Here is a 23610-nt window from a genome sequence, read left to right as displayed (position 1 = left end):
CTGCAAATCAAATGAGGTTCCTGTAGATTTTTTTGTTGTTTTTTGTTTTAACAGGCATTGCATAATAGAGGAAATTTGTAATACCAGCTCAGTTGATTATTTTCAATTGGACATTTACAATCTTGTGAAAAAGTATATGCACTTGTCTACACATTTATATTTTTTGCTTCTGTGTTACACGTAAATGTGTCAGCTCATCAAATGCATTTTGGTTAATTTGAGTCGTTACAATGACAGGCAAGGAGAGATTTAGTTCTATATCACACATCATTGCATGATTGTATCAATTCAGCCAAATGGAAGATTTTTTTAAACATGAATTATCTGCTTAAGATTATGCCAGCAATTCACTAAATTTGAATCCACTTTGACTAGGCCACTCCAGGACCCATTTTTCATGTAATTCATTGTGAACTATAGCAAGTATAACTAGCTCAATTATTTTCATTAGTTTGTAGGAAGAAGCACAACATCACAGACAGGAAACATAATTTAATACCCCACAGTTTTATTGTATAAAACATTACCTGCAGCTGACTCGCTTTCATAACATTCAATAAAATGTTTGTGTGAATTCTCACTACACTATTTTTTCTGTCAAAACCGGGTGTCCAAAAACACTGACAATAAAAAGGTGGGCTGGTACTTTGTTGTTATACAGTACATATCATTAGTGCACAAATGTTTCAAAACCAACTAATCAAGAAGGAGAAACACAGGAGCTTTAATCTACTACAATAATAGGTTAATAGTAACTATTTGGCAAAGAGAACAATAAACCTAGATGTTAATCTCAGTCTCACTTGGGAGGACATATTAAAGGTTTGCTTCAGTACAAAAAATAGATAATATAAACAATATACAAATACAACATAAATAACTAGGTAATCCATCCCTGTGATTGTAGTACATATCATTTGTCACAATGACCATTGAAGGCAAATCGACGAGACAACGAGGCTCCTGGAGGTGTTTGTTCGTCCACGTGTCGGACGCAGCGGCTGAGTTTAAGGCTGAGCTTCGGCTTCAGGTTCGTCGTAGATGTAGCTGCCCACGCCGCCGGTGTTCACACCTGAGGAGAAACACCACAGTAAAGCAATACGTCAACTTTTCTGGTTACATTAAACTACAGCATGAGATATGATCATGTTTTTATCATATATCGATGTTTCTGGACACTATTATTCAGTGAATTGTAAATTGGGAGTTTTGTATTGTGATCCTAAAATTATAATGAATAAAAATCAAAGGGTGATTGCCATAACATGTCAGCTGACTTCCTGTGGAGGACACACTGAACTATGATATTAAAACTGCGCAAATTGGAATTACGAAAATAAATTTCATTAATGGAAGCACAGCAGTTAAATAAAAAAAATTAAACCAGTAAAGTTTTTGCATTACGGTGAGGTGTTTTTTTTTAGCTGTGTCAAAGTTACTGTATTTCACAAAACTGCAGTGGAAAAGCTTTTTTCACATCCTGGTGTGGAACACAGTGACGTGATCAACAACTGAATGTTTCCACTGGTACAAACCATGAAGAAGAAGACGACAGGAAGTAATTGGAGGATCATGGCATGTCATGTAATGACTTATTGCATGAACAAACGTATTAATGTGTCATTTTTATATGCATTTATTATTTAATGGAAACACCGTAGTTGTGAAATTGTGTTTTGTCGACATTCGAAGTTTCGAATATTAAAGTTTTAATGCCTGACAAACAGAACAAATCATTTATCATGATTGGTGCTGCACAGCAAATAGGTTTTCTGGAGGCAAAATAAAGTTTTGGAGTTGTTGAAACTGTTGCAAAGATTTTATCACTTCCGAGTCGTCATCATAAGTCAGGATGAGTAAACTGAGGAATTATCCAGGTGAAGACATTCAATTTGTCAGAACACAGCAGGACTTCAGTGATTCAACATGACATCATGTCCATATCAGCTCATAAAACTTTAAACCAGGCCAGTTTCTGTCTTGCTTCCTGAAGGGGTTTATTGTTGTCGTGGATATGATTGTGTAATCCACTTACACAACTCCTATCTAACTAAAACTAAATGGTTTTCTGCTTCTTCACTGATCACACCAAGTAGTTCCCTGTATTAATTAATGCATGAAATATTCAGTATCCTAATCACTCATAATTTGGACTACATTATGGGTCTAGTGCATTGATTAAAATGTAAATTTGAATTCCAATAACTTGATTATCTTTGTCGTCATGGATACACTCATTGATCGCAGTATAATATTGCTCTTTCCTACCACCTTATTCATACTTTATGCAGGGTTTTTAATCGCAGTAAAAGTGTCTATCAGTATCACTGATGACATTAGTGGCCGTTTTAGTTCTTGATCTGTTTGTTCCTCCTGTTAACATTTCATATTGATTCCAGTCTCTCTCCAAGGCCCAGTAATCAGTTGCTCTTCCCACAAATATTCAATAAAACTACCACTAACTTATACCTGGTTCTAATAAACTTTCAAAGTTATAAATAAAGTCCTGAAAACTGTATTTTAGACTCTTGATGGTTTGAGCTTCTGCTTTGAATCCATTTTTCCATCAGGATTGGTTGGGTCAATGTCTTCATACCTTTGGGTCCAAACAGCACAGCGTAGCAGGGTTTGTGGCAGTAAGGCTGTCCATCATGCTGCAACAGGAGAAAAATATTATTTTAATCATTTCACAGCTTAGCTTGTTTTTTTTAAAAATCTTTTCCAGTTTACATTTCGAAAACTTAAAGTACTACTAGCACAACAAGTACTACAACTGAACCACTGGTGATATTATAGTAAAATACAGATGCCTGCTTTTTATTGTGTATAAAATTTTGACCAAAAGAATAAAAAGATGGTGATTTAAAATTCCTCTAAAAGCTCTGACTCTTTACTTTGACTAATCCATGCCTTTGTTTATGCCTATGGGTTTTTTATATAGTGAAGCCCAGATTCACTTTCCAGATTCTTTCAGAAAAAAAAAAAACTGAATTGCGGTTATTTATTTTGCTAAAGCCTGACTTCCAGTGCAGTGTGGTTGCCCGCTTGCAGTAGTTGCCTCCCTACAGTAGTTGCCTCCCTGGAGTGGTTGCCTCCCTGCAGTAGTTGCCTCCCTGCAGTAGTTGCCTCCCTGCAGAAGTTGCCTCCCTGCAGAAGTTGCCTCCCTGCAGAAGTTGCCTGCCTGAGGTGGTTGCCTGCCTCCAGTAGTTGCCTCCCTGCAGAAGTTGCCTCCCTGCAGTAGTTGCCTCCCTGCAGTAGTTGCCTCCCTGTAGTAGTTGCCTCCTTGTAGTAGTTGCCTCCCTGCAGTAGTTGCCTGCCTACTGTGGTTGCCTCCCTGCAGTAGTTGCCTCCCTGCAGTAGTTGCCTCCCTGCAGTAGTTGCCTCCCCGCCCGCCTGCAGCGCCTCACCTCTGCATGGCTTCCCGGAGCCAGAGTCTTACTGCACCTCTCACAGCGAAGGCAGGGCCGGTGCCAGTTCTTCCCCAGAGACGACACCTTCTCAGCTGCACAGAGAGACCAACATGGAGACAGTCACCACGGCAACCAGTCGACTGAGTCACCAAGACCCTTCTCTGACACTGATATGATACATGCAGATATGAGACGTGGGAAATAGCGACAGGTGTCCTCACCGAAGTACACCGTCTTGTTGCATCTGGGGCAGATGTTTGGTCCGCCGGAGAAAGACGAAAAGCTTGCAGCTGCAAAATGTCACTCAGTTAGTCATTTCTTACATTTGTTTGAAATAAATTACAATTTAGTTTGAAGTAAATAAAAGGTAGTACTTTATTTATTTAGTTTTTTAAAAAACACAATCCTTATAGAGGAGCAGCACTTTGTTTTAACAACTTTCCGACACGTGACAGGTTTTCTATTTCTGCTCCACATATTTCTCACCCTTCACTGGTCCCCGCGTGGCTCTTTTCTCCTCCTCCGGTTTGCCAAGTGTTGCCATGGAAACCGCTGCCGGGGCCTCGTTGACAGGAGCGTCGTACATGTAGGAGCCAGCTCCGCCGATGTTCACACCTGCAAAAAGAGTACAGGAAAAAAAAAACAGAAATGGTGCTTTATGCAAACCTTAATGAGAGAAATCCAGTCCAACAGAAAATCCAGTTAATAAGATGAAATGGCACCTTTTGGTCCAAAGAGGGCAGCGTAGCAGGGCTTGTGGCAATACGGTTTTCCATCATGCTGCATAATAGGAGAGAACAATTAAAACAAAAACCTTTTTTTATTTAAAAAAGTTGAGTTATATAAAATGTTAATTTATCTAACTTTAATCCACATAACACTTTCACATGAGCTTGTTTTAGGAATTAATACAAGCAGTCTTCTCTTTGTGCTTTTCATTTTGAAGCTATTTATACCACAGGAGAATAAAGAAAACTGAGCATCAGTTCACAGTTTGTTATTCTGCCCTGTGAACCAGAAATATGACATTTCAAGCTGCCAGATGCAAGTTATGGACTGTTTACAGCAAAAGAAAGAAATGTGTTTTTATATAAAACTTTGTTTAGATATAAAATCTGCAGCATTGTCTGCTCTGCAGTCATGTTCATTTGTCATCCAGACATCAGTGGAATTTCGCCAACAGTTTGATGAAGTAAAGTCAGGAATCCTGAGCCACAAAAGAAGCTTTTTAGTCGAGTTTTTCCACGTTTCTAACTCACCAATAGGCTTTACGTCAACACATAATTAATGTTAAATTGCTCATTCTGCATAATTTCTATCACTCGCCACGTTAATATGATAAAACGATGAATCCTCTCACTACTGAGAACGTTGTTAACAGCTCAGCATGATTCATCGTGTTACTTCCCTGTTAGAAGTCTAATAAAAACAGTGAAAGTTGCTGAAACAACATCCAGACAGTCTGATAACTCTCCTGCTGAGCTGTTAACACACGCTGCTGCTTCTATACGTTGCTTTCCAGATGAACTGAAAATGAAAACCTGGAGAAGATAAAAACTGACATGAAGCCAATTTTAACCCGAACTGAGCATTAAAGTGTGAAACTGAAAACAAATAGCACTCCACCTTTAAGACCTATATGTCTGTATGTCCATGCTTGGACTCACTGACTCTTCTTTCATTTGTTTTAAATATTACTTCATGACACAAAATATATTTTTCTATAAATAATGTAAAGTCTCAACTTCACTAAAACCTTTGCGGCGTTCCCCTTGAGCCAGACTTCGGACCCATTTGGTTTATATTTCTTCCCTTTTTGTTTTATCATCTGTTGCCATATAAGGTAAGGTTAATAACATTAAACTATGTTTTGTTTAGTTTATTGATTAGTTTTAGTAAAAAGCAAAAATTGCTTCCTCCACAGAACAAACCTTGCATTATGGGAAATGGAGTCTTTTGTACTGCTGCTCTTCCTCTGTGGAATATTCATCCTGACTCTCTCAGGCTTAAATGTACTCTAACAATGTATTTTGTTTATTATCTTCAATAGAAATGTGTGTTTATTTAAACGTGTTTTGCTTTTGTAGCATTATCAGCTTTTGAAAAAAGAAAATGACTGAAATAAGCTAACAGATTTTAAAATCCATGTGAAATCAGCAGGCAGATCGTCTCTGTGGTTCAAACTAAAACCTTCCTGCAGGTTTTAACCGTCCCGCTCGTGGTTTGCAGACAGTTTCAGAACTGTAAGATGAAAACCAGAGAGCAACCAACAACTTCCTCTACTGACCTTTTTACTCCCTTCTACTGAAGGAAATAAACTGTTTTCACATAAAACATTTAACAAAGTTTGAAACATTAATTTCACTGAATCAGAACATCTGAGTTCATTTGTAAGATATTTTAATGGTTATTTCACTTCTCTTATCCTTAATTACTTCTTTTATACCCTTTCTATCTGTCCTGGTCCTACAAGCCAGAGAAACACTTTAAATATGTGACATTAAATTATTGGTAAAAGAATTAAAATATGAAATAAAGAAAACCCGAACCCACAAATAATCCTATCTGAATCTGTTCAACTCCTGCATGATGTTTAACTGGTAAATACAAAATAAAAGGAGCTCTACAAAGTAAAATAGTAAAAAAAAGAAGAACATTATAAACCGACATTTGTCTGACTGATGAGTCAATATAACCCTGATGTGGTGAAAAGCGATCAGATTTCCTGCTGCAGCTCCTCTTACCTCAGCATGGCCGCCGGGGTTCAGCGTCTTGTTGCAGCGCTCACATTTCAGGCAGAATTTATGCCAGTCTTTTCCCAGAGAGGAAACCTTCTCCGCTGTGCAACCAGAAAACAAATAAACACGTTTACACGACTGAAATGATTCTCTGAAGAACTGTAAAGTTTGACAGGAAATATTGCTAATTAGATTTAGGATTCCAAATTACTTTTTAATACAGAACAAGAAATGGAAGTTTTAATCGTTTAGGGATGTAATCCAGCTTTAATGAAAGTTTTATTTTATAAGCAAAAACAAAAAAGAAGGGGTGAAAAATGAACCTGTCCTAATGCTTCATTACTGGCACAGTAAAATGCAGGAAACCTGTTATTAGTGAGAAAAAAAAAGTGTTTTTACAGCAGGCACTCCTCCGCACTCGTCTCTGAAAAGCCTCCATCATTTCTCTTTTTTCCATCCAGGCATTCATCCTGTCTGCTGCTTTTGTTTCGGTGCATTTTCAATCCCACATCACTTCATTCATCCCTTAAACTGTGAATCTCATCAGCCAGATGAGACGTTCATCATTCTGCTAAATCATTTCCTCTCCGTCTGTTATGCAAAGACTCGTTCCTCTTCAGCCGTCACAGAGAATATTCCAATCACTTAAACATTTCAGTCCAGAAAAATACCTTTGGAAGGCAGGGAGACACTGAAAAGGACACAAGGAAGGGAAAGACAGAACAGACAGGTCCTTGAATCTCATCAGTGGAGGGAAGGAAAAGGAAGACAAGATAATGTAGAGCACTCAGAAAAATGAGAAGAGTGATAAATTGTTATTTCTGACCTTTTCTCCTCCACCTACACATCTCTTTCTGCTACTTATGACCGTCTCCTCCTCTTAAAAAGCCAATTCCTTCTGCAGAACCTTTAATATTAAGACTCTCTGTCATTATTTAGCTCTGGAGAACATTACCTGTTTTGTTTTAATGAGACAGAAAAATCTAGCACCAGAAAAAAAACATGAACATGAAACATAAGCATCAGTCTGCTGTGAATAAGAGCACTGCAGCTGTGTCACCATGTCGACTGTCCAAGTGACAGAAAACACTTAAAGGCCACTTACTGTAAGAGTCTATATCTGTCTAAAGCACATTCTTTCCACTGAGATCTAAAGGTCAACGTCATGAGTCACAGATTTTCCATTTTCATAACATTTTTAGTCTGTTTCTGTTTCTACGTCCAACTTTACCGAAGCAAAATATCATCCTAACCCTGACTCCCACAGGAACCTTCGTCCTAATTAACATCTAAACTTCATCATCCCTTCTGTGTCTCTACAAAGTGGCCACTTCATAATTAACACATGTTGGCTGACAAAATGTCTCCCTAAGGAAGATCCTGCACTGAATCTACACGGAAACCGAAACAAACACATACCTTCTTACAGTACCGGCCTAATTCTTGATCTGGACCAGTTGCCAGGCAACCATAAGAGACCACATGAAGTCCCATTTAAGACATTAAACTCAACAATAGTTGAGTGCAGTAGTTCCAGCGAACTGGAAAAGTCGACTTCATTCATTCATTCATTCAGATGTGATAGATCAGAGAAAAGAAGCTTGAAAAACAAAATATTCCAGTAAATCTGTTCATGTTGTAGTAATTAGTAAAGAAAAGCTCTTCAGGAAGAAAACAGGAATATTAATCACTTTAAATGATAATAAGAAAACTAGAAAATTGGGAAAAGTTTTTCCACAGAACTGCATAAAAATATCGTCCCTGTTGGTTGTAAATTAAAGCTTCTAATAGATGAAGTCTTCTTGGCCCAAACCCACAAGTGTAACAGGAATGAAAAATCATAGCCAAAAATCTGTTGTTGTTTTCCAGTTCTTACATAACTTCACCTCTGACCTTTGTCTAAACAGAGCAAATTCCTCAAAATAAAAACCTTTGTTCAGGCTCAATGCTTCCCGTCAGGAGGAGTTTGATGAGAAAGGCATGACGGATGGACGGAGGGAGTGAGAAGTTCCCCAACAATCATTTATCTGTTTCTTCTCCTCCTGAAATATCCCAACAGATAAACTGAGCCTGATACAACATGACACTTCCTGTTTAGCTTCAGAGGCTGGCCTGCCTGTCAGGGTGATATGTGACAGAGACGACTGGCACACAGAGAGCTGCCAACCGTGAAGCATGATGAGAGTTTCAGAAATTCATTTTTCATTATATTAAGGTAAAATATATCTACAAAGAGTCTGCATGTTGCTAAAATCTTCATTAAAAGGTTTTATTTTCATCCAGTTCATCTTTTTAACTTTGAAGATTAAATGTTTCTTATTATTTTGAAAGTATTGAGAATCTTAAGATAAATTACATCAGATCTATTAATAAATACTTGGTGTAAAAAATAAAATGAACTAAAAATGATGTTAAGGTTGTTACAACACAGAGGTTGGACACCTTATGTTACCCTTTAACAATGCTGGGGTGACATAATTCCCTGTGAAGCCGCCTGCATGAGGCAGATCATCTTTCTCCTGAAATCCAGAGCATTTAGCCACATCATTATTAACTGAAAATGTTTAATTATTAAAAAGAACTGACAGCAGACTGCTTTGATTCAGGCTGCAGGGAGGAGTTTGGCTGAGATCCTCCTGGAAATTCATGGAGAGAGAACAAAAGGGCGATCGATCCATAAAAAACAACGCGCTATTACTTAATAATTAACCGTGCCAGTCGGGTGTGGCTCAAAGTCTCGACTCAAATTCTAATTTATTGTAAACTAAAACACAAACTGATCGGCCAGCACTGGAACCAAAGATCTGCAGCAGCTTTAATAAACTAATTCTGTTGGAAGTTAATGAGATATCAGGGATAGTTTATGAGCTTCTGGGGTCTTTAAGCACACAGGCCAGTGAATGGCTCTCTGTAATCTCATCCTCAGATAGTGGAGCTATTACTGCTGGATCTGGAGCCAACGCAGAACAAATCATCTGTCAGTCTGTGGCTCTGCAGCGGAGACATTGTGAATCCGTTTTGGAGAGGAACTGTCACTTTCACTTCACATCGGATGCATCAGATATCTGTGCAGCGAGTGTGTCTGACGTTACAATCACTGAGTGGCTCATAAAAGCTGGGATGTTTCTGTAAACTTCACAAAACGTATCCGATTACACCGGCTGGTATAGTGTGGTGTGCGTGAAAAAAGGTGAAAATAAATAAATTAACTTTTATAAAATAGATTTCAGAAGATTAACATATAATATGATTTTCAGACAGCAGTGAGTGCAGCAGACAACATGACTACGCACATGAATATCCTGGAAATGGACATTCTGTGGGAGGAGTGATTAAAGTCTGAGTGGGGCTGTGAAGTGACTGGTCTGACTGGCTGAACCACAAAGATATTTAACACACAGAGCAAAGAAACTCATACAGTGAAGAAAACAGCAAAAGACTGGAGTCAGGCTCTGCACGGTGTATTTATGTTCACGCTCTAAATCAATGGAAGATTTCTCTACATGCATAAATTCATTACATGTGAGAAATATTATAAATATGTAAAATGTAGAAAACATCATCTGAAACTATTAGTTTTAAGGTTTAGAAAAGGGCAGAGTCTTATTTTAAGTCATAATTATACATTTTACCCCCAAATTATCATTACATTTTGATTAAAAAAATCAGAATTCAACCTAAAATCATTTCTAAAATGTAAATTGATGTGACTCAATCTTAGATCCTACAGTATAAATAACCCAATAAATGTGTTTTAGTTGCATTTCTTTTGAGACACAATGAGAGACAAAAGATGAAAAAATAATAAATAAAAAATCTCACTATGTCTGATTGGGTTTAAATAACCACAAATAACTGGAATCACTTCCTATTGATAAGAATGAGCATCTTACCGCTTATTACTATTTACATTGATAAATGTGACCAGGCCAGCCCTCCACCCACCAGTCAACGCCCCCGGTCGGAACCACGGTACCGGCGGCCTCTGCAGCGGCTGCACAGCAAACATTCACTCACCGAAATACACCGTCTTGTCGCATTTCGGACACTTTGACGCCATGATGGGAGCGGAGCGGACAGGATGGATGGAGCGTGTTTTCCGTCTGTCCTCCGGTTGGAGAAGCTTTCTGTCTGCAGCTCCGCTGGACCAGACAACCAGACGCACCTCTGGGTGTTACCGCTGCTTTAATGACGACCAGAAGACTCACATCCAGCCTCTACTGGCTCTGGTGCGCCGTCATAGCCCCGCCCCGATTGTGACGTCATTGGCTGTCATCCACAGATGAGATCAAAGCGACTTTCATATGGAGTGAAAATTATCTTGCCATGAAAATCTATGAATTTAGTACATTTCTGTCAGTTTGAGGATTTCGGTCAATTTTATTCCAATATATGAATCTGATATTAAAGTTTTAAACTTCTGCATATTCAATTATTTTGCAAAGACAAATTTTTAATTTGCCTTCAAAATTCTAATTGCAAAATTCAAAGAAATCTTGAATGTTGCAACAAAAACTTGCAAAATGCAACCAAAGATTTCAGACATTAAAAAGGGAAAAAAGTAAATAAATTAAATATGCATCGCTCAAAATCATAAGTTTTAAACTTTAGATGGAATTTTAATTTCAGATTGATTTCCAAAATTAGATGTTCATTTTAATTTGTCATTATTTCAAAACAATAAAATGTTTTTGATTTGAAAACAAAAGTGCATGTTTGGTTTAATTTAATTGCATTTAACTTATTGACAAATTTTAATATTTAACTATTAAGTATGTTTCTCTAGTTGGTGAGAAAAACCTTATTTTTTACTATATTTTTAACCATTTCATAAGGTTCCCAGAATAACATTTCATTTGCACACCAAAAATCTTCTAAAAAATATTTTCTAGATGAAATTAATGTCATTAACATGTCCAGATATTACACTGCAGGTGTTTCTCATAAGATTCATGTTGAATTCCAGTCACATTGGTCGTTGTGCATTAATCATTGTCGCCCTCCGGCTGTTTGTTTCCTCTGTGGTTGTTAGGTTACCTTTCCTGACTCTCTTCACAGGGAATGTTAAGCGACGCTCTGCAGCTCCCAGAATTATTACGCTCCACATTCCTGGCTCTGACACCAGGACGGCTCACATATGGACGGGTTTTTGAGTTGAACTGAGAACAATGACTCTGTGAAATTTAACTGTGGTATAAACAAGGGTTAAAATCACCAGAAGGTACCTATTGACCATTAGAATATCACAAATTAAAAAGGATCACAGAGATTGAGGGAGTAGCAACAAAAAACTAAGACTGTTCATCACCGTTTACCCAGTGATGCATGGGTGTGGCGGGATCATGCTGGGGGAATCTTTTTTTTTTTTTTTTTGGCAGGGACTGAGAAACTGTTGAAAACGGATGTTAAGTTACATGAACCCTTTCTGAGAAAATAAAGGTTTAAATGACTCCAAAACCAAAAGCTGCCTTTGTATACAAAGAGAATAATCAAAGCTTAACAAACCATTTAGTTTTACTTTTCTGTTTGTCAAATCTTAGTTGTTTTATACTCCAAAACTCTCTGACAGATTTTTACTTTGACTGATGGCGCTCAGAAAGAAACTCAGACAGGTTTAACTGTAAGGGAGATATTGAGTAAATTTACCCGACATTTACAGTAAAATTTGAGCAACAAACAAAAAAATCAGTCAACCCTTTTTTAGCTGGACATGCAGTAAATTGTCACATGTGAATTTTGCAGAAGTTATATCTTGTTTCTCTACAGATGCTGTCAGGAAGGATTTTCACAGCCATAAACTCTGAAAGCATCATGACTGAAGGATGAAAACTGTCTCACTGAAAGAACAAAATGATGCTAAATCTTCCAGTGAGACAAGTCCCTCCCGTATTCCTAGTGAGATAAACACACATCCAGTTTCTGCCCACTGGGTCTTCCATGACCTTCATAAGGACTCGTCTTAAAATAAACACCCCCAGATTGTGTTTGTAAGTTTTGGCACAGGAACAACAGGATGTCATGGCTGCAGAGGCGGCGCAACACCAAGCAGCTTCTGGTTCATATCTGCAAAAAGGGATGCAGCATTTCTCCAGACAGTCTGCAGTCAGACTGAAGATTAATAGTGCTGGTTATTATATTCAAGTATATTACTCATTGTTTCCCTACCGACATCAGAGTCTAATTTTAACCTATTTTACTGACAGAAACACGACTTCTGTTGGATCCCTGGGAGGAAGCCATCAATCTGGGCTTTCCCAGTTTCTACCACAGCCTCTTTTGATTTATAGGTCATTTTATATGCATGAACTTCACCAAAATATGTTATAATCATATATTTTGGTTAATAAAGAAAAATGATCATGATGCTGGTCAAATTTCAGAAGTAGTTGATTTTAACTTTTTATGTCAGAGTTTCTCTGCCTTATATTACCTGCAAATTTGACAAACCATATAAATGAATATTCTAAATGACAAAACTAAAGATAGTACAACTTTCAAAACTGTGGGAATGTAAACCAGGATCATTTAGAAACCCACCTATTCCAAACTGAATTAGCTGCAGCTTTTGATGTATCGAGAAATTTACACCTAAATGCACCCCTTAAGATGCTAAATGTAAAGTGAAGTAAAAAAAAAAAACAACTAAAACTCCATCCAACTAAACATGACCTCCTAAATGTGACACCAAACTGAATGCTAGTGGGCTCAACTTCAGCAAATTTTATAAATTCAAACATCTAAAAGCCTGAAAACCACTGAAAAAAGAAGCATCCAGAGATAAGGAACTAGAATACATCATATTTAAGAAGTCATAGCAAAATGATTTCATATTTAGGTCAGAGCAGCTAATGTGACACAGATGAAGACATTCTGATGGATTAAACTGATTTTACTACAGATTATAGTACTTCAGTTTACACGTAAGAAATCTACTCACAAATATAGACATTACAAAGCTACATTGATGATAAAAATAACTTTTGCTTCTTGAATTTAACAAAGAATCTTTTGCAGACATCCAGCAAACTGAGGGTGCAGCGCCACCACCTGGTTTGGTTATAAACTGCATCTATTTTATTTTAAGGTTTTATCAGCTCTAGTGGCCTTTATTTGATAGTTAGTTGACAGGAAAGTGGGTAATGAGAGAAGGGGAGGACATGCGGCAAAGGTTGCCAAGGCCGGGAATCGAACCTGCACCGGCCACGCCGAGGACTGAGGCCTCCATATGTGGGTTGTGCTTAACCTCTGCGCCACCACAGCACAACTGCATCTAATTTAAATGGCATTTAAGACAAAACAGCAGATTAACAGTAACTAGATAAAAGCGATGAGAAACTTGTCACCATTTTAAACTTTGTTTTATTTATCAACTTATTTGAATCAGACTCTTTAACAACCAAGACCTCAGGCTGTTTTTGATCCAAAGCTGGACCAAATTTCTTGCACAGAGATGAGTGAATTAAATGGCTTACATAGATTATAAACAACCAGAACTACAGAGCAGAAATACCAGATAAAAGCAGAGACGAGGCGGAGCTTTAAACGGCTCTCTGACATTTAAAAAGTCTGCTATACTTGGGAATCTGGATTCCAACGCAAAATTAAGCAATTTGAGGAAATGACATCTGCAGAAGCACCAACGGTTTGGGTAAAACCCTTAGCTAAATTAGAGTCCGAGTCATTTGTGGATGTGACAAGCTGGCAGAAGCACAATGACCGCTTTCAGATGGATGATGCTGTCTTTACTCCAGATACTGATGCTTCAGTTTGCAGGTAAGAATAAATCCACCAGAACATTTTGACTCTGAAATAAAACAACTATGATGAATATTTCACGTTCTTTTAGTTAAGACAGTCATGCTTTGTGTGTAACTTGGAGCTGTTAGTTTCTGCTTGCAGTTAAAATAACTTCACTGTATTAGTGAGAATTTCATCTGACAGTTTGTTCTTCCTCTGCGCTTTCTGTAGCAGCTGCTGGGCAACGTCGCGCGTTCTTCACTGTTAAAGTTGGTGATGAGGTCACTGTGCCCTGCGTAGAGGAGATCGCAGCACCGAATAACTGCGACAGAACCACATGGAAGGTCCGCCAGCCCAGAATCAGAAAAACATGGTTCCAACATGGAAATTTTACAGCAGAAGCTGCGGCTGATTTAGACAGACTGAGTGTTACGGCAAACTGCTCTCTGGTCATAAAGAGCGTCACAGTGAAAGATTTCGGTCAGTACATCTGCAGTGAGAACTCAGCAGGACAAAATCTCAGCATGAAGGTTGATCTGTCTGTTCTCACCAGTGAGTATCTACATCCTGTTTCTGTTTGAACAGTTCAACAATAAGAAATGACTTTAGCTATTTTTATTTTTCTCTTTTTAAAACTATTTTCACCAGTGACTGAACAGGAGAGCGATGATGAGGTCAACATAACCTGCTCTGTGACGGAGTATGTCTACTGCAGACACTCAGTGCTGTGGGTGTATGAGGGTGAAGAGAACATATCGTCACACATAAATGTTTCGAGATCCTGTTCTGCCACTGTGACTTTCCCAACATCTCATCTGCAACACAACGCAAAGCTTTGTGAGCAATTAAGGTGCAAAGTTAAAGATGGTTACGATAAGAAAGACCAGCTGTTCACCTGCAACTCACAGTGTCCAGGTGTAGAAACAGGTGAGAACTGTTAAAATCACTTCAAACTCAAAGTATTTGTTCGAATTAAAAGTGTGAATATTCCACCAGTTTTGACTGAAACATCTTCATACTGAGTCATGTTTAAATCTACTGGCTTATCAGACTTTCATTACTTTCAAGATGTTTTAAAGTCATTAAGATGCATCATTGTCCTTTTGGGTTTGGCGACTCTGAAGATGGCATCATTCAGCATTTTAATCCGGCTGTGGAGGAAGACTGAAGGTGAAAATATTCTCTGTTCTTATGAGATGTGTTAGTTTTTAATAACTGAATAAAAAAAAAAGGGGAGATAACAATGCAATTCTGTAGGATGAACTTGAGTCTCATATTCAAATGTGTTGTTTTGTTTTCAGCATGAGGCTCACTGATGAAGATGATGCTACAGCAAAGTACTAAAACATTGGAGAGCTTTTTATCTGTCATACTCCTGTATCGTAACCTTCAACATCTTTCTGAAAGTTCTGTTTCCAAAACAAAACATGAGTCTATTATATTAAAAGGATTGTACCGATGGAGAGAGAAAAGTTTAACTCATGTAGTTTTTGTCAACCCTGTGCTTTATCCATAATAAATGTTCCTTTTATGCATCTTTCAGCAGCATTGTCTCCCGTTTGGGTTGTGGGCCTGAGTCGGTCATAAAAATTGGGGGCTTGTCCAGGATTTGATTCCGGGACCATGATGAGCTCCAAATGAGCTCCATGAACCCAAAGAAGAGATAAGAAAGAAGGGCGAGTATGAAAAGAGGAGATGAGTGGAAGGGCAACTGAGTCGTCAGTCAGGATGTGGGGGAAAGGATTGTTAATCGGAACGAGTGGGAAAAAGAAAATGAAGGATTGAACACTGGGGTAAAAATCTTGGTTGTAAAGAATAAATGTTAATAGGAAAGAGGGATGAGCAAGATGAGGACTACAAAAAAATGTTGAAAAGGCAATGAGTGGGATAAAAAGTGGATGGATGAAGAGGACATAAATAGGGAGATAAGTGGGATGAAGAAGAAGTTGTAAAAGGCAACGAGTAGGGTGATGTGTCCCAGACTGAGTATGTTATCTATTATTGTTTTGTTTTGTTTGTTTTTTTTGTTTTTTTAATATGAAACAGTTTTTAACCTCAGGTTAATCATTGAGTCTAAATATAAAAAATGAGACTAACATGTAATGCCATTTGTGGTCTAAATAACTGAGTTTTCCTAATTTCCTGATGACCAGCAATGATCTTCTTCTACAGAATCCTTTTAAGGTCATATTTTAATTTTGTTCTCTGAAATGTGCATGTTTGGACAATAAGACGTCCCACAGTTCAGCCAACTCTGATTAGTCAACTGATTCATGAAGCGACTAAACATTTAAACCTGTAGGAAGGTTGTTGAAAGATGCGATATGAAAACAGGAAATGATGCAGTGACAGCAAGGTGACATAGAGCTGTCACTATGCTGGTAACAACAGCATATTAGGTGATATCTATAAATATTTATGCACCCAGTCCACATCCTCTTTAACTTTGTATGGAGAGATCAGACGCACTTACAAAGAAAGAAACCATTCTGCGGTTTTAGGTGTAAAATTCGGTTGCACCTTAAATATAAAACCTCCACAAAAAGTCCCTCTAAAAACATGCATCTGTTTGATGGAGGGATTGTGAGGATGTGCATTAATCTGATCATTTTGCTTCCAAGAAGTCTGTCTCAGTTTGAGAATTAAATTACATTTGATCTGCAGCTCATCCTGCCAAAACCTGACGATATCAAAATATGTGAAAAACAATGTTTTTATTTTTTAAATGAACTATAACTATAAGTTAATGAGAGGAAGGATGATGTTTTTACTTGCTATGAGGAAGTGAAACCTCTAACACCCACATGGCCTGCGTCAGGTTTTCATGTTAAAATTGGAACCATTTTACAGAGAAAGACAGAAATATCAGCTTTTATTCAGATAACGTTTTTATTTCCACTTCATCTCATAGAAAAGAAAACATCTAACAAATATTTATTTAACAATATTTTAGTGTTGTATAAATAATTGCTGTAGTGATGTAATATTGTTCTGGTGTATTAATTATTGTGATGTTTTATGTTTAGCTTATGTTGTATTTTAACCTCACTCCGTCTGTCAGTTGCTTGTCCTTCAGTAGGGATTTTTCCACTTATTCTTGCATCCGCTGCTGCAGCATTTGGGCACCAAGGAGTTTTTTTCAAACACAGAGTCTCTATGAGGAAGTCACACCTTACACACACACACACACACAGACTACGCAATGTTTTCATGTCTAAAAGGAGGTTGCTTTACAGACTCAGTCAGTTGTGTGTGTGAAGAGACAGAAGCACAATGATTTCCTTCCAACGGATTTCAACGTCTTTATTTCTGATACTTCAGATCACAGGTAAGGAAATATCTAATATCTAATTGTTGAATCTACATATCAATCAACCTGCAAACAGTTATTTGCTACATTGTCTTTAACATTTTCCCTGCAGCAGCAGCTGGGCAGCAGCGAGCTTTCTTCACTGTTAAAACTGGTGATGGAGTCACTTTACCCTGTAACAAAGTGGAACAGGAGAAACCCAACTGTGACAGAATCACATGGACGTTCAGTCAACCAGGAAACAGAAACGTATCATGGTTTGAAAGAGGACGTTTCACAGAAGAAGCTAACGCTAAGTCAGGCAGACTGAGTGTCACAGCAGACTGTTCTCTGGTCATGAAGAACGTCAGAGTGGAGGATTTTGGTGAATACTACTGCAGACAGATCCCGACTACAAGCCCAAATCTCGCCATGAAGGTTGAACTGTCTGTTGTTACCAGTGAGTATTTATATCACATTGATATTTAGCCACACTTCCTCTTAATAACACAACAATGAAGCTGAATTTACTGTTGTCTTTTGTAAATATCTCCATCTTCACCAGTGAGTGAACAAAGAAACAATGGAAAAGTCACCTTTACCTGCTCTGTGTCTCAACACACTGTCTGCAAACACACAGTGGTGTGGCTGTATGAGGGGAAAGATAAAATATCACCAGATGTGAATGTATCAAGTTCCTGCTCTGCAGCTGTCACAATCCCAGCATCTCATCTGCATCAGAACTCAAAGTTTTATGAGTTATTAAAGTGTAAAGTACAAGATGCATATGACAAAAAAGACCTGCTGTTCACCTTCAGCCATCAGTCATCAGGTGAGAACAAAACCCAACACATTTACATCTTAAGGAAATTGTAATATCACACCTGATATTCTGAATGTAGCTTTTGGTAATGTAGCTCAGTTATTTGTTGGTAAAAGATTTGCTTCAATTCTTTAAATTTATATCAAAGGAGAAACGACAAAGTCACCAGTAACAACAACAACATCTACATCCACAAGAAACAGGGAGACAATACAAGGTATAAAGTTTTCTTCATCTTTAAAATATAAATGTCTGAATATCAGAGTGACCCCTGGTGGTACTGATATGTCATTGTTTCTTGCAATTGATAAACTTTTTAGGGAACAAAACAACAACAAAGGCAACAACAATGCATAATCCAACAGAGCAACAAGGCAGTAGATATTTTTATTTAAAAATCTAATATCTGAATATTAACATTACAGGTGTTCGGCTTCAGATTCTCTCAGATTAAAGTTTTTTTATCAATTCCAGGTGATTTGTGCTTGTTGAGATACATCATTGTGTCTGTCGGTGTAACGGTACTCCTAATGTGTGTTGCCATAGTTACCATGTGGGAAAAAGTTCAATGTAAGGAAGCTCATAAAAATAATTATTAATCTAAATTTTAACTGTTGAAGCTGAAATCAAGCTAAGGTCTTCTGGTTTCTCTTTTCAGATAACAAATCAGAGATGAAAAGAAACGCAGTAAGTTTATACTAAATATATAAATGATGCATTGGAAAATATACATTATGTTGCCCAACTTATAAGGAAAATAAATACTGATCTGTTTTGTCCTGCAGGTAAACCGTGATCCGCGTGGAGAGACTGTGGGATATGAAAACATCCCAGAGTCTTCTGCTTCCATCAGATTCCACAGATCGATAGTTTAAAGAGCAAATATAGCAAAAAATTCACTTACAAATATGAAATATGACTTTATGTACCACAAACTGTTTTAGTTTGAAACACGAGGAAGCTGTAAAACACTTATTTGTGTCAAACAAGAAGAAAATGTTTTAAAGCATTTAGAGTATATAAACATCCTTGTTTATATACTTTTAGATAAGAGTGTTATGAATAACCACAAGTATTAAATGTTATAATAACTCAAGTGTGTCAATAATCAGCCACCTTGGAGAGCAAAATATTGTTTTTAAATCTTGAATAAAGATGCTTGTTTTCTGGATTCTTAAGAGTATAAGTTTTCTTTGTTCTTTTTCTTTTTTACAAATTGATCAAAATGAAACATAAATTATTGGAAATTATATATTTAAACCCATTTCTTTCTTCACTTATCACATAATTCTCCTTTTCAGCTCTCCAAAATTTACTGTCTTATTTACCACTGACTAGCTAAACTCAAACTAGACTCAACCATGTGGGGATTCAGCCTTGATTTGTGATGGGAGCATTTTAAACTGGAATAAAAAATATTCCAACACATGTGAATTATAAGGATGAGAGCCTGACCCAACATTTATAGACATATCAGGTGTTTCTGGTTAGCTTATCCTCTTGTTCATGTATTAGCAGACACTGTTGTCCAGAACAACAGGATGATGCTGCAATAATGCGACATTATTATCAAAGCTAACAATAACTTGGAAGGGAAAGTTACAGTCAGATTCCTTCAGAGGTGACAGTGCAAACAGAGAGGTGTCCATTTTACTTTGCAGTTAAGTTAAACGTCACTGGCCGAGTTATTAACATGCATGACGGAACTGTGAAAAACAGGTTTCAATTATGATTCTTGATCATGATTGTTCATCCGCCCCCTGCCACTTGTTGCCATGTGTAATGGAGTTAAATATGTGACAAACAACACTCCGCTGTTGAGGAAGTCACACCTCCGTACACACACACACACACACACACACACACACACACACACACACACACACACGCGTGATGGTTTCATGCTTAAAAGGAAGCTGCTTCACACACTCAGTCAGTCGTGGACGTAAAGAAGCAGAAGCACAATGCTTTCCTGTAAGTGGATCTCTGAGACTTTATTTACTATTCTGATGCTTCAGCTCACAGGTAAGGAAACAACCAACAAATATCCATTTATTAATACTCAGATGTGCAGTAAACCATGTTATTTGAAAGTATTTATTACTTATTAGGTTTTATTTGTGACCTAAATGCTTGTCTTGTTTCTACATCTCAACCTACATGTCACCATTTGTTCCATTTTCCCTGCAGCAGCAGCTGGGCAGCAGCGAGCTTTCTTCACTGTTAAAACTGGTGATGGAGTCACTTTACCCTGTAGCAAAGTGGAACAGGAGAAACCCAACTGTGACAGAATCACATGGACGTTCAGTCAACCAGGAAACAGAGAGGTATCATGGTTTGAAAGAGGAAAGTTCACAGAAGAAGCTAACGCTAAGTCAGGCAGACTGAGTGTCACAGCAGACTGTTCTCTGGTCATGAAGAACGTCAGAGAGGAGGTTTTTGGTGAATACTACTGCAGACAGATCCCGACTACAAGCCCAAATCTCGCCATGAAGGTTGATCTGTCTGTTGTTACCAGTGAGTATTTATATCACATTGATATTTAGCCACACTTCCTCTTATTAACACAACAATGAAGCTGAATTTACTGTTGTCTTTTCTAAATATCTCCATCTTCACCAGTGAATGAACAAAGAAACAATGGAAAAGTCACCTTTACCTGCTCTGTGTCTCAACACACTGTCTGCAAACACACAGTGGTGTGGCTGTATGAGGGGAAAGATAAAATATCACCAGATGTGAATGTATCAAGTTCCTGCTCTGCAGCTGTCACAATCCCAGCATCTCATCTGCATCAGGACTCAAAGTTTTATGAGTTATTAAAGTGTAAAGTACAAGATGCATATGACAAAAAAGACCTGCTGTTCACCTTCAGCCATCAGTCATCAGGTGAGAACATCAAACATTATTCATCATTCTCTCAAACCTGAAATATTTCAGCTTTTAACATTTATCTAATCTAATCAGCTGATTATTTTCATATAATGATGCATCTGCAAACCTGATTAACACAAAATAATCCTAATTTACAGAACAATCAACAGCAGCTACAGCAACTACATCAGTAACAACTAAATCAATATCAGCCACATCTAACAGAACTGAATCAGTATTTTCAACCAGCAGCAGGTGGCTAACATCACTAACTCCAACACCAACGCCATTTACCAAACATAATCAAACAAAATCTCGAGGTAGATATGCATTTTATTATGTTTAAATATCTAAAGGTATAGGCTGGGTTTTTTTAAAATGACATTTAGTGAAGATATTAGCAGCAATGATTCCATTAGCTGTGGTAGAAAGTAGAGAGTTTGCAGAAAAGTAAAAATATCCACAGATTAGAGGAATGTCTAAAGAAACACTTTCTGAAGTTTTTTCACTGTTTTCTTGGCCTAAATATATCTGTGTTAAAGCTGTTAGCTTCTGTTATCATATACAACAGAAGCTAACAGCTACTATTATTGTTGTTTTCACAGAATGTCTTTAACAAGCCAGCCTTTTCCTTTAGTTTCAACCAGATGCTATGTTCAGGTGTTTTTCTTCCAGTGGTTTTATTTTATATAACGTGTCGTTTGTCCACCAGGTTGGATTTGGTGGGTTGTCACTGTGTCCATGTTGTTAGCAGGACTCTTAATAACTGTGATGGTAACCATCGGATGGATGAAAACTAAAGGTGAGAACAATCACTGATTTACCTAAAAACAACATTCATGTAATTACGCAAACCGCTGCTTAATATTTTAACTGTTGTTTTTCTTATATGCATAAAAATAACAAAGTAATAGTAGATAGTAAACTATGATGCATGATTATCTTTAAGCTGATTCAAACTCTTGTCTCTTTTAGGAAGTAAAAAGCAGAAGGAAGACCAGCCTGTGAGTTTCACCACAGAAATATGACGTATTTAGACATTTTGAAACCTCATTCAGCCACTGCTGGCTTCTCGACATTTTTCGACTTTCGCCACCCAGATATGAAACTCAGCTAAGGAACTGCTATGATGACTCAGTTTTATCAAAAAGCCACACAGGGCAGAATGACACCAGGTGGTTTTGTGGGTTAGCTCTGATCCATGCAGATGTGTCAGAAACAGACTGATAACTCTTTTTAACAACAGGAAGGACCTTTAATGACAAAAAACTAAATATTTTTTTCCATACAGTTTGCAGAAATAACATCACTGTTACTCTTTGCTTTGTTTTCCTTCAGCAGGTTGATGCTTATGTTTCTTATGCATCCATGAACCTCGCCATGGGAACCAGGACAAAAAGCAACGTGAGTGCCATAATATAACTGCAACATAGATTTATTCATTTGGTAAACGGTGTGAGGTAATGTAGAAACATTAGGGTCTTCCAGGTTGAAACCTTTTCTGTAACTGGATCTTTAGTTTTAAGTTTAAATATGGCAAAAGATTCATGGATTGGCTTCATGTGCAATTTTTATAATAAATTTGATATTCATAATCTGTGAGCTGATAAACTGGGATTTACTGTCTGCCTCCTCTATGCATAGCAAAGCAATATTAAAATATTAACATCTCTATTTATGGTTAATGTGTTCAGTAATATTTTTTTATGTTTTTATTGCGTCACTCCAGGTCCCTGATGCTGTGATCTACAGCACTCTACAAGCTCCATCTGCTGTGATCTGATCAGCTGCTGTCCATAACAGAAGGAAAAGCAACATTTCCCTTTAATTTGTTGAGGATTTGAATCCAGTTGTTTTGTTCTGGATCATTTCTGCTTGTTTGATGCCTAATCTGCTCCCATCCTGCCTCTCTGCAATGATTGGATCACAATCCTTCAAACATTTAATGCATTTACAAAGTTTATTGCAATATATATATATATATATATATATATATATTATGCTGGGAAATCATGTATTCAGTAGAATTACAGTGTTTTTTCATTCCATTGTTTATTGTAATTTCTAATAAAGTTGCCAAGCTCCAGCTTACTGATAAGCCGGTGGTGGGTCGCCATCTTTCTTGAAGCTAAATACAGTGTGATGCTAACCAACCAATAGGGAGAAGTTGTGGCCTGAAGGCACCGCCCCTCATTATCATAATGAAGCAGAAACGAATAAGGACAATGGAAAAAGGACAGGCAGAAATAAATAACTATCAATACAAATAAAGAAGCCAATAACTTATTTATTAATAATAATCTATTTAATTTTGGCTGAAATGGCTCTCCATACTCTATAGTCCAAAGACTGCAGGTGGAAATTAGAATTTCTTGCTAGTCTGGTACCATTCGTGTTTGAAAAGGTTAATGAAATGTTGTGCATCGTCTCTGTGTAAAACAAACAGACAGTAAATAGCAGAAGAAACATTTCTCTTCCCAGTTTTCCAAACGTTACATTGTAAACAGAAGCTAACCTGCTTTCCACAGATAAACCTCCAACTTGCCTTTGGTATCATTTTACTCACTGAAAATAAGCAAACTTGAAGGTCCAGAAAACGAGAAGAGGCCAATGGAAAAGTAAAACGGGTTCAGTGTTCAGGTTTGAAGTGCAGCAGAAGCCTGTCAAAGGGTCAGTATCATGTAAAAACAACTTTTTGAGTTTTACTTCATGTTAAAGCTCCTCCTTGGAATAACAGTG

General features: G+C 37.5%; 3 protein-coding genes across 4 annotated transcripts; 2 read left to right on the top strand and 1 right to left on the bottom strand.

Moving 5' to 3' along the window:
* Nucleotides 1-479: 479 nt before the first annotated feature.
* LOC106948377 (cysteine-rich protein 2-like) lies at nt 480-10393 on the bottom strand. Its single transcript, XM_015033996.1, has 8 exons — nt 10166-10393; nt 6155-6249; nt 4133-4190; nt 3897-4025; nt 3632-3700; nt 3408-3502; nt 2597-2654; nt 480-1072 (listed from the first exon to the last, which is right to left on the bottom strand). Exons 1-8 carry the CDS (start codon nt 10206-10208, stop codon nt 1008-1010), a joined length of 612 nt encoding a protein of 203 aa, XP_014889482.1. The 5' UTR covers nt 10209-10393; the 3' UTR covers nt 480-1007.
* Nucleotides 10394-17076: 6683 nt separating this feature from the next.
* On the top strand, nt 17077-19165 carry LOC106948376 (uncharacterized). The gene is made up of 7 exons (XM_015033995.1): nt 17077-17213; nt 17308-17634; nt 17740-18006; nt 18146-18214; nt 18318-18567; nt 18656-18684; nt 18783-19165. Exons 1-5 carry the CDS (start codon nt 17159-17161, stop codon nt 18398-18400), a joined length of 801 nt encoding a protein of 266 aa, XP_014889481.1. The 5' UTR covers nt 17077-17158; the 3' UTR covers nt 18401-18567; nt 18656-18684; nt 18783-19165.
* Nucleotides 19166-19864: 699 nt separating this feature from the next.
* On the top strand, nt 19865-22862 carry LOC106948375 (uncharacterized). Of its 2 annotated transcripts, XM_015033993.1 has the most exons (8): nt 19865-20022; nt 20188-20514; nt 20620-20886; nt 21030-21191; nt 21584-21673; nt 21847-21875; nt 22210-22275; nt 22601-22862. In XM_015033993.1, the coding sequence occupies exons 1-8, from the start codon at nt 19962-19964 to the stop codon at nt 22652-22654; spliced, it is 1056 nt and encodes a 351-aa protein (XP_014889479.1). In that variant the 5' UTR covers nt 19865-19961; the 3' UTR covers nt 22655-22862. The 2 variants fall into 2 exon arrangements, with proteins under 2 accessions (XP_014889479.1, XP_014889480.1); XM_015033994.1 differs by lacking the exon at nt 21030-21191 and having other exon boundaries at nt 19871-20022.
* The last annotated feature ends 748 nt before the right edge of the window (nt 22863-23610 follow it).

The sequence above is a fragment of the Poecilia latipinna genome, unplaced genomic scaffold (assembly GCF_001443285.1).
Source record: "Poecilia latipinna isolate Pla-1442-1.1 unplaced genomic scaffold, P_latipinna-1.0 Scaffold284, whole genome shotgun sequence".
Lineage (NCBI taxonomy): Eukaryota > Metazoa > Chordata > Actinopteri > Cyprinodontiformes > Poeciliidae > Poecilia > Poecilia latipinna.
The sequence above is the reverse complement of the archived record's forward strand: the minus strand, read 5'-3'. Positions and strand labels throughout refer to the sequence as shown.